Source organism: Thalia democratica, chromosome 1 (genome assembly GCF_965202585.1).
Source record: "Thalia democratica chromosome 1, ktThaDemo2.hap1.1, whole genome shotgun sequence".
NCBI lineage: Eukaryota > Metazoa > Chordata > Thaliacea > Salpida > Salpidae > Thalia > Thalia democratica.
This window is the reverse complement of record NC_139165.1, coordinates 94,967,360-94,977,176: the sequence shown is the minus strand read 5'-3', so window position 1 is coordinate 94,977,176 and position 9,817 is coordinate 94,967,360. Positions and strand designations below refer to the sequence as shown.

Here is a 9,817-nt window from a genome sequence, read left to right as displayed (position 1 = left end):
AGTTAAAATATCATTAATGGGTTTCAATAAAAAATTTTTTACTGTTACTGTTTTCAATGTAGTTATTTTTACTACATTCTATGTGTGAAATTTTATTATTTTGCTTAAATAGCATAACTAGATTCTTAAATTATTACTTTATCAAAAAGCTTAAATAAATCAATTTTTTAATTTGAAATTGTTTCATATCCCATAACAAAGAAATTAAAGTTTTAAAACAGACTAAAAAAATTTTTATTAATATCAGATTTCAATTTTTCAGACTATTGTAGTTTTATTTTTTCATCAGTTTTATGTTACTAAATTTGAAAAAATTTTGTAGAATAAAACAATTGTATATAGTTTTTCATTTCTAAATTCCAACTTGTTCCAAAATATAGCAGTTTTATTAGTGTTTTTATGTTCAGAACTTAACAACAATAAAATTTTAGTTAGAATTATGGCAACTAATGTTTTATCTGATGTCCACATTGACAAAGTGACCACAAAGTTTTCAACAATTCAGTACACAAGGTTCAAATTTTATCCAAAAGCTGATGAGAACCAGTTGAAAGAAGAGAGTAAAAATGACGATAGTGACGATGATGATCTTGATGTAAATAGAAAAAAAGTCAATTATGACGTCATTGGCATTTACCATCAAATGTCAACAAGTCTGGACCAAGTGGGGTGTCAAGTGTGGCTTGGTGCCCTATTGCTTTGTGACTTTGTCACTGAAAACTCATATCTGTTCTCGGGGCAGCACGTCTTGGAGCTTGGCTCTGGCACAGGCCTGTTAGCAGTTGTCATCAGCCAATATGCCAAGTATTTTTGTTCCACAGACTACAGTGAAGAAATATTGAGTCTGTGCAGAAAAAACTTGGAAAATAATAAACATTTTGATAATACCGATGACAGTGTAAAAGTACAAAAGCTTGACTGGCTTGAAGGTATTGAAAACGTCATAATAGATAAAAACACTAAAATAATTGTTGCTGCAGACTGTTTTTATGATTGTCAGTTAACAGAAGCATTTTTTCAAACTTTGTTTAAAATAGTATTGAAGCTACTTACAGGTGGTAGTAAAAATTGTTTAAATGTGTATTTTTCAATTGAAAAAAGGTTAAATTTTTCTGCCACTGAGTTGTGCGTAGTGTGCAAAGAATATGATGACTACCAAGAACAAATGAACCAGTTTGTTAATAACCTTAAACTAGAAAATATTAACTGTTCTGTACTAAAAATAGAAAGTTCAACATTTAAGCAATATTTCTCATATCAAAAAACAAAGTTTTTAGAGCTTTGGAAATTATGTATTACAAACTGAAAATAAAATACAGTAGACTACCGCTTAAGTACGCAAATTGAACCCAACCAAAAAGTGCGTACTTAGCTTGGGTAGTGCGTACTTTTTGACGACATAGTATAATATGAAATTTAGTTGTTTGTTTTCTCTCTTACAACTAGCCACGTATTTTGTTTTGTTAGAGAGAAAATACCAAACTACATTGTGTTTTTTAAACATTTTCAAAACATCAATGTGTGTACATTTAAATTAAATTATGACTTAACTATGTTGTATTTGTAGGTTTTTTTAACTTTGTCATCTAGATTTATTTATTTTATAGCATTACAGCTCAATAATCATTATTCTTTTCACTTTTCTGCAACCACTACATAAGTATTTAGTTTATTAACATTTAATAACAGGACTGTCACAATCTTAGGCTACTTAGACTACTCAGAATTACTCACCCTAGTTTAAAAGTTGTGAAAGTCTCAGTCTAACTCTGCAGGTTGGCCATTCTACATGGAAACATAAAATAATCTGGAAAAACATGTTGATTAAAAACTTAGGCAAAAAACTGGAATTTCTTAGAATTTCTTCAATAACAACCTTTATTTTGATAAATAAATTGTACATATAACGGCACAGTTAAACATGTAGATTGAATTGTATTTTTAAAACTTTTATTTTTCTAGTTGACATAGTTATAAAAATTTGCTCTACAATGTTCATTAGTTAAAATTCAACTCACAGTGACAATTGTATATCAAGTTGATATAAATCTATAAAAAGTTTATAAAAAATATATAAAAAATTTAGAATTTTTTTTGTCTTTCTTTATAAATGCGTACTTAAGTCGAGGTGCGTACCAAAAAAAGTGCGTACTTAAGCGGTAGTCTACTGTAAACAAAATTTATTAAATTTTGCTTTATTTGGCTAAATTTTTTTCAAACATGCTTATTTTTATAGCATTAAAAATTAGTTTATCTATGGACTTTAAGACATTAAAGTTAGTTTAATTTTAAGTGTTTTGAAAATCATTTCAAAATATATTTCAGACTAATGTTTTGTTTTTAATTAAGAACTGGTTTTCTTATAGATATGTTCTAAATATATCAGTTTTTGATTATTTTTTCAAAGTAAACTATTTTAATTTCAAATATTTACAAAATAATATTGTTTGTCTCAAATGTGTTTCAAGTTGTATTTATAGTAAGATGATACTATTTTTGATTTAATATTAACATTAAAGGCGTTTTCTTTAAATAAAACTTTGAGTTATTAGTAGGCAATTTAAGTAGTTAAGTTTTGTATTTATAATTATACTAGTTTATATAAAATGAGATTAGAAAAGGAACAAAATGAATTTTTAATTAAGATAGTTTTTTTAGTTTTCTTTTATTGTTTTAATTAGGTTAAAATATAATGTATATTTCGTATAACAAAATACTTTAGTTTTTAATTGATTGAAAGCTAAATTTATTTTTTAGGTTGTTATACTTTAAAGAACTGTACATTTAAATTTTAAATCTAATAAATTTTTAATGTGAAATAATGTTAACTTAACATTAAGTTAAATACTATATTATTTGAGAATAAACAAAAACAAAAACACAAGTAACATTACTTATAAATTTACTTTTATATTTTAACTGTAAATAGTAGAAATTAGTCACTTGTAATAAAACAGTATATTTTATTTCAACTTTATTTTATTTTTGCAGATATTAAAATTTGATAAAAATAATTTTTTAGTGGAACAAAAGTTTTACCTTTACCTGAAAAACAATTACAACAGACTGCTTGCTAAAACAACTTTTCTTCTTAATGTGAGCTACAAAAAGCAATAGAAGGTATAACTAATAGTTGAATGTCAAGTAAACATAAATAAATATTAAGAAAGTTTTGTTTAAATGACAAACTAATTATAACAAGAACACTAATTGACACCAATTCAATTAACAATAATATTATATATACACTTTATTTTAAAACCACATTACAGTTAATTTCCAGTATGAGAAAACTATAACTTTGAATGAACCGCACTAGTGTTTGAAGTTTTTAATCTTGTAAAAGTCCAAGTCAAATATTGCTCTTCTTTTTTTAGGAAAAAAAAAACTCAAAACAATTTGAATTCATCATTTTTATTTCTTATTTACCAAATTTTTTATCACAGTCTCAAGTGTTAGTCTTTCTGTACTTTGAATTACATCGTACACATGTTCCATTTTACTTATTTTCTTTGATACATTTTATAGCACAATCCATGTAGTCACTCATTTTTTCTCCAAGAAAATCATTTAACTGGTCTTCCAAGCCATTAGTTGAGAAGATAATTTATTAATTAATTATTAATACTTTATATATATATATACATATATATTAATATCCTTTCTACCTTTGATTGCGGGTCATACATAAAAGCGTATGGCCTTTTTCCTTTTTTATGGTTGCAAAAATTATCATGTTATTTCCCTTGCAAAATCCTTGTGTTTGTTTGTTTCCAAACTGGAAAATTACAGGAGAGTTTTTCTTGTAAGTCTTTATTCAAGGCCAAGTACCTTTCAAAAGACTTTTGCTTGTTTGGTGTCACTGAAAAAAGATATTTTACTTGCTTTAATGATTCGTTGACAGCCTTTGTAAAGAATTTTGAATGAAATATCATGAAAGTTTTATTTTCTTATTTTTACCATTTGAAAAGCATCTGAAAGTTGTTGTAAAAGTTTTGTCTAAATATGAAGTATATACATTTATTTAAAAAAAATACTTAAGCTTTAGAATATACTGTGATTAAAACTTCTCAGGTTATTTTGTGATTATTTGTTATAGGGCTGGGTTTCCCAAACTAATTTTCAAAGTTGCCCCTTGTAGAATTTACATAAGTAGTTTTAGTGCTCCATCATTAAGATTGCTCCCTTTCTACTTATATTCTTACTAGCCAAATTTGACTCAAAGGGGTTAGGGGTTAAAAAAAGCGCTTAATTAAGCACTTAAATTTGCATTTTGCATATTTTACTTGTGTAAAATTGAATTTTTAAATTTTAGCTCTTACCCTGGTTCAAATATTGAACAGCAAGCTAAAATTATATTTTATCAGGGCTGTCACTTGTTGTGTCAAAAAAAAGCCCTTAGCCATCCTAAGTTTTAATTAAGTCCTTATATATTTATTTTTTGCATCTGGCACAAACTACTTATCCCTTGTGTTTATTTTTCTTTAAATAATTAAAAGGAAAGTTGTATGTGTGTTGTGTATGCTTATGCATTAGATGGTCAGTGCATTAGATGCATTAGATAGTAAAATTTTCAACGTTAAAAGTTTAAGTCAATTAATATAATAAACTAAAATTTGTGTATTGTTTTATATTACCTTGATAATTAACTTTATATATAATAAAATTAGTTAGATTTGAAAAAAATAAGTTATGCTGAACACCATATGTGTGTAAAACCCTGTATTGAGTAATTTTCTTTTGGCTTAAATTTTTAAAACTTCCCCCCTTGTTAATTAATCCCCCATTACTTACCAAAGTCAACAAAAAAGCCCTAATTTGTATACCCTGATATAAAGTAATAAGTAAAGTAAAAAGTTTAATGATTAATGTTTAAATGTAATATATTTTTGAGCATGTACTTTTGCTAGTTTAAAAACATTGCAATATTGTTGTTTAAAGTGTTTGATAGTATTTTAATGTGTAGGTGTCAAATTTGTATGAGCTGACAAAATTGCACAAGGGGACGAAATTGCTCAAAAGGTAAGTTTTGCACGAAGACACTTTTGCACAAGGGGACATTTTTGCACAGGCAGACAATTTTGCACTAGTATAATTTTTTATTTACTTTTAAATTTTTAATAGGTTTATTATTATTGTAGTTTTTTTATTTATTATTTTATACTATCACTGTTACCCCTAACCCTTACCCTTAGTTGGTAACTTATTTATTATTTTTTGTTATAAGTTTTTTTTAGTTTTTTTATTTTTACTATAACTGTTACCCTTAACCCTTACCCTAGGTTGGTAGCTTTTTTATTCTTATTAATTGATTAATTTGTGTTTATTTATTTTTCTTGTGTTTTTTAGCAAAAATATTTATGAATAATTTTATAATTTTTCTGTCACTGTAACCCTTATCCCTTGGTCAATAACTTTTTTTTTATAAATTTATCTTTTAGTTTTTATTTTCTGCATTTTTTTTTATGAATGTATTATTTTCTTTTTTTTTCACTCTTGTGTAAAATTGTAACTTGTGCAAATTTGATCTTTAGTGCAAAATTGTCTTTGTACAATTTTGTCCTTTGTGAAAGTTTGACTTTGTGCAAAAGTATCTTTGTGCAATTTTGTCTTTGTTCAATTTTGTCCTCTCTTGCAATTTTGTCTTTGTGCAATTTTGACGTATTCCTAATTTAAGTATATATTAGCTTTACATTAGGGTGCATCTGTTGCCTTGTAGTTGAAATTTTGCTTAGTCAATTTTTTTGTAGGTGGGAAATCATCATTACCAATATTATATTTTTACATATTATCAATATTCTACCCGTTTTCAGACAATTTAAAGAAAGTTTTATTGCGGTATTTTAAAACTTTCTGTACTTTTTTATAATTTAGTCTTAATTTTAAGTTTTTTTTAAAGAAACCAAGAAATTCCTCCAAAAAACTTTCATCAAATCGTATGAAAACGTGTAGAATATATTTTTGTGATGATTGCTACATGTAGAAAAAATTTCAGCCAAAAACTCAAAGGTTGAAATTTTAAGAACCCATACAATTTACATAAGGGGTTGTTTTTAAAATAATGTAAAAGGTGACAGTGTTTAAACCAAGGAAGCTTTTTTTTTGTGTTATTTATTTATGTCATTTGCCACGCACTAAAATTAGATTAAGCTACCAAATTTCATTTTAGGGGCAACAGATGCACCCTACTGTACATATTACATATGTAACTTGATTTTTTATGCAGTAGTTTTAGTTTTTAAACTTTTTTGTTGTGAAACTACTCTATACCTTGTAAACTTTTAGACCTATTTGTAAACAAGGGTTTGTTTATTATTTAATATTGAAACTATAACTCGCATCATTTTAATTAAGTTGTTATAAATATATAAAAAGTTTGTTATAAATAAGTAATCATACTGTATATTTATTTAAGCTGATTTTAAATATCTAATAATTATGTTGATGTATTATTTTTTGTATTATTAAAGTTGGATTTTAATAAATTCAACTTATTTTTCATGGTTTTTTCTTTAAAACCATCTAAAATAATCAAACAAGTTTAGCTGTGAATTTTTCAAAATCATTTTATTGCGTAGTTTTAAAAAAATAAACAGTTTTACTTTGGATACAAAGCTGTAAAATAAAATAAGTTTTTTCACTTAATGAAGATAAGTTTTTAGCAAAGCTATAAAAGAAGATGTAACATTTGAGAGCTTTTTAGGATCATACTACAAAAAAAAACAATGAACGACTTAAACGAAGTAAACCAACAATTAGAAAAATTTGAAAAACCTCAGGACCTGGACAAATATGTTGATGATCTTTCTATTTTTATAAACAATCTTCACAATGAGTCAAAAATAGTTCTTGTGACAAGCGGAGGAACTCAAGTTAAAATGGAGCGAAACTCAGTAAGGACCATTGAAAACTTCAGTACTGGATTGAGGGGTGCCTTGTCTGCAGAAGAGTTTCTACAGGCTGGCTACCACGTTATATACTTACACAGGACTAGTTGCAAGTTTCCATTCGTTCATAAATTGAAGGAAGGCAATGATTTTCTTGATAACTTCAGTCAGCCTTGTGGAGGGGAGGCAAAGTTGAATGCTGATCTTTATGAAAGCGTATACGAGCCATACAAAAAGTACAAAGAATCTGGAAAGCTTATGTCATTCACTTTTGACACTGTCGCTTCCTACCTGCACAAGCTACACAACGCCTGCATTCTTCTTAACAAAGTGAAATCCAGAGCTTTGATTTATTTATCAGCTGCGGTATCTGATTATTATCTTCCCGATTCAACTATACCAACTCACAAAATACAGTCGGGAGAAGAAGATCTGGTTGTCAAACTTGTGAGAGTCCCCAAATTTTTACCAGCCGTTAAAAAGTTCTGGTGCCCAGACGTCCTTGTTGTTGGTTTCAAGCTTGAAACAGATGAGAAGTTGTTGCTGGATAAAGCAAAATCTTCATTAGATAGGAGTGGGCATGATGTTGTTGTTGCCAACTTGTTGCAAACTAGATACAAAGAAGTGAAGATGGTGTTCAGTAATGGAACTGTGGAAACTTTGGTGAAAAGTGAACTAGTTAAAAATATTGAAACAGTCATAGTTGATTGTTTAAAACAGTATCATGCAAAGCTAATGACTTCTTGATTACTAACAAAACACTTCAGTAAATAGTTTTTCAATAGTTAGTTTAATTTTAATCACTTTAAATGTGTGTTTATTCTTAAGTTATTTACTAATTAATTTAATCTGTAATGTTTAAAACGTTTGAAAATGTTTTGCATCAAGATTTTTATAAGATTTATTATAGTTCTTAAGCTTTATTTTATTAGTGTTGTTTTAATAAGTAGCCATCCTCTTAATTTTAAAAACTAATACCTTTCCTTGCAATCATGTATTTGAACTTAATTTGTTTGGCTTGGTAGTCTATTACTTGTTTTATTTGTTATAAGCTTTTGTTTATAAATTTAGAAAACTTTTTTTATCTTATATAGTAATTTATTAAGGGCTGTAGTAATTTAATTGTTTTTATTTCAGAAATTATAAATTAATAAACATTTAAAGTAAATTAAAAACTTTTGTAGAAGTTTGTTAACAACCGTTAGTATTGTTTGTTTACAAAATATATGATAGATACTTTTTACAGCATAAAAAGAACTTGAACTAAAATCAAATAAAGTTTTGTTAATCCCTTTTTTACTTATGCTAACTTTTATTAGGTTTGATTTTCAAATATTATGAAATGTAAAGAAAATGTTCAGAACTGTTACAATACATTATAAACTAACGTACAAAAACAAAAATATATTTCTAATACAAAAATTCCATATAAAAGTATTAAAATTTTTAATACCTAAGTAATGATGGAAATTTTGAAAAAAAAGATGTCAGTAGTAAGATAAAAGTGTATTTATTTCCTAGAAAAATACTTAGATAATAACAAAAAGACGCACTAAAAAATTTTACACTATTTTAATTCTATTTTTAGCTTTTCAAAATCTAATACCCCGTTGTAATAACATATTCAATACTTTTTTTTTTTTTGCAATGTTATTACAAAGTAAGTGTTTGTTTGTTACTGTACAATTTATAAAAAATAACATGTATTTACTCAACAAAAAAATCAAGCATTTTTAAAATTATCATACTAACCGTTTTCAAGATAACTTTAATGTATTTCTTACTCTTTTCCAGATCTTTAAAGCTTTAATAATAGCCGTGATACATTTAAAAGTACTTTTTATTGTTAATTTGTACTATCTGGTTTCAAAAACTACTCGTTTACAACTCGCACTAAACTAGAGTCTTTTAAATACTTTTAAAACACTTAAATTAAATGCATTACACAGATTAAGTGAATCTTATGGCTAAATTTTATAATTCCTAATGTAATTTGTAGTTGAACTTCGACTATAAATTTTCTAAATAAAGTAAGAGGATAATCGATAATAATTTTTTTATAAAAAAATTGTTTAAGAAATAAGTAGTAAAGCATATTTCATACATGAAAAAATAAACACTGAAACAGAAACAGAAAATGCTATTACTTGCTGTGAATTCCAAAATTTTAAATATTAGTTTTACAAAGACAACTTTTGCAATTTCTCTTGGGAATAAATATTTTCTAAAGATGTTTTTAAATTGAAATACTAAGCAAAAAAAACTAACTAAGAAAACTTAAAACTTTTTTTTTACTTTTTTAACTTGTTTTTATGTTCTGCGTTGAGAAAAATTTATTTCCTTGTAACAGGCAAAAACAATATTTGGATGCAATTTTTATTAACTAAATGCTAAACATAAACAGTTGAACTTAACAAAATGATACCAAAACAAAACAGTTTAATTTCATCCTATAAACTACAGACAAGCAGCCGGAACTTCAAGCTGTTCTCTAGCAAAATTCAACGTAAATAACTTCATCATAAATAAGCAATTCATCATCACTTAAAAACTCTCTTTGGTCATTATGCACAAAATTGTTAGGATCGTACAAGGGATGAGGCTCTCTGGAAAACTTAATTGTGACACCATGTCCAATACAAAAGTCTTCTATGACCCATTTTCTGAAGCTCGCCACGGAGTTGTTCAACGGAGATTCAATCAAACGTTGCGAATGTTCATTGCCAATATCTTCCATTGAAATCGGCGGATATCTAAAGTAAACTCTGTAGTTTATTGCGATTCTGTACAACATCATTTTGCTTAGTTAAAACTGAAAAATAAGTTGTCACATTGTTGTTAATTTACGCCATACATTAGTTGCTCAGAAATTCCTGAGTCTCGTATTTCTGGCTTAACCAATGTCCGTAAACTAAATGCAAAAGAGTCGC

General features: G+C 26.6%; 2 protein-coding genes across 2 annotated transcripts; both read left to right on the top strand.

The window, feature by feature from the left end:
* The first annotated feature begins 439 nt into the window (after positions 1-439).
* Positions 440-1,706, top strand: LOC145841583 (methyltransferase-like protein 22). Its single transcript, XM_082948941.1, has 2 exons — positions 440-1,229; positions 1,690-1,706. The coding sequence occupies exons 1-2, from the start codon at positions 440-442 to the stop codon at positions 1,704-1,706; spliced, it is 807 nt and encodes a 268-aa protein (XP_082805067.1).
* Positions 1,707-6,725: 5,019 nt separating this feature from the next.
* Positions 6,726-9,382, top strand: LOC145841572 (uncharacterized). The gene is made up of 2 exons (XM_082948930.1): positions 6,726-7,557; positions 9,351-9,382. The coding sequence occupies exons 1-2, from the start codon at positions 6,726-6,728 to the stop codon at positions 9,380-9,382; spliced, it is 864 nt and encodes a 287-aa protein (XP_082805056.1).
* The last annotated feature ends 435 nt before the right edge of the window (positions 9,383-9,817 follow it).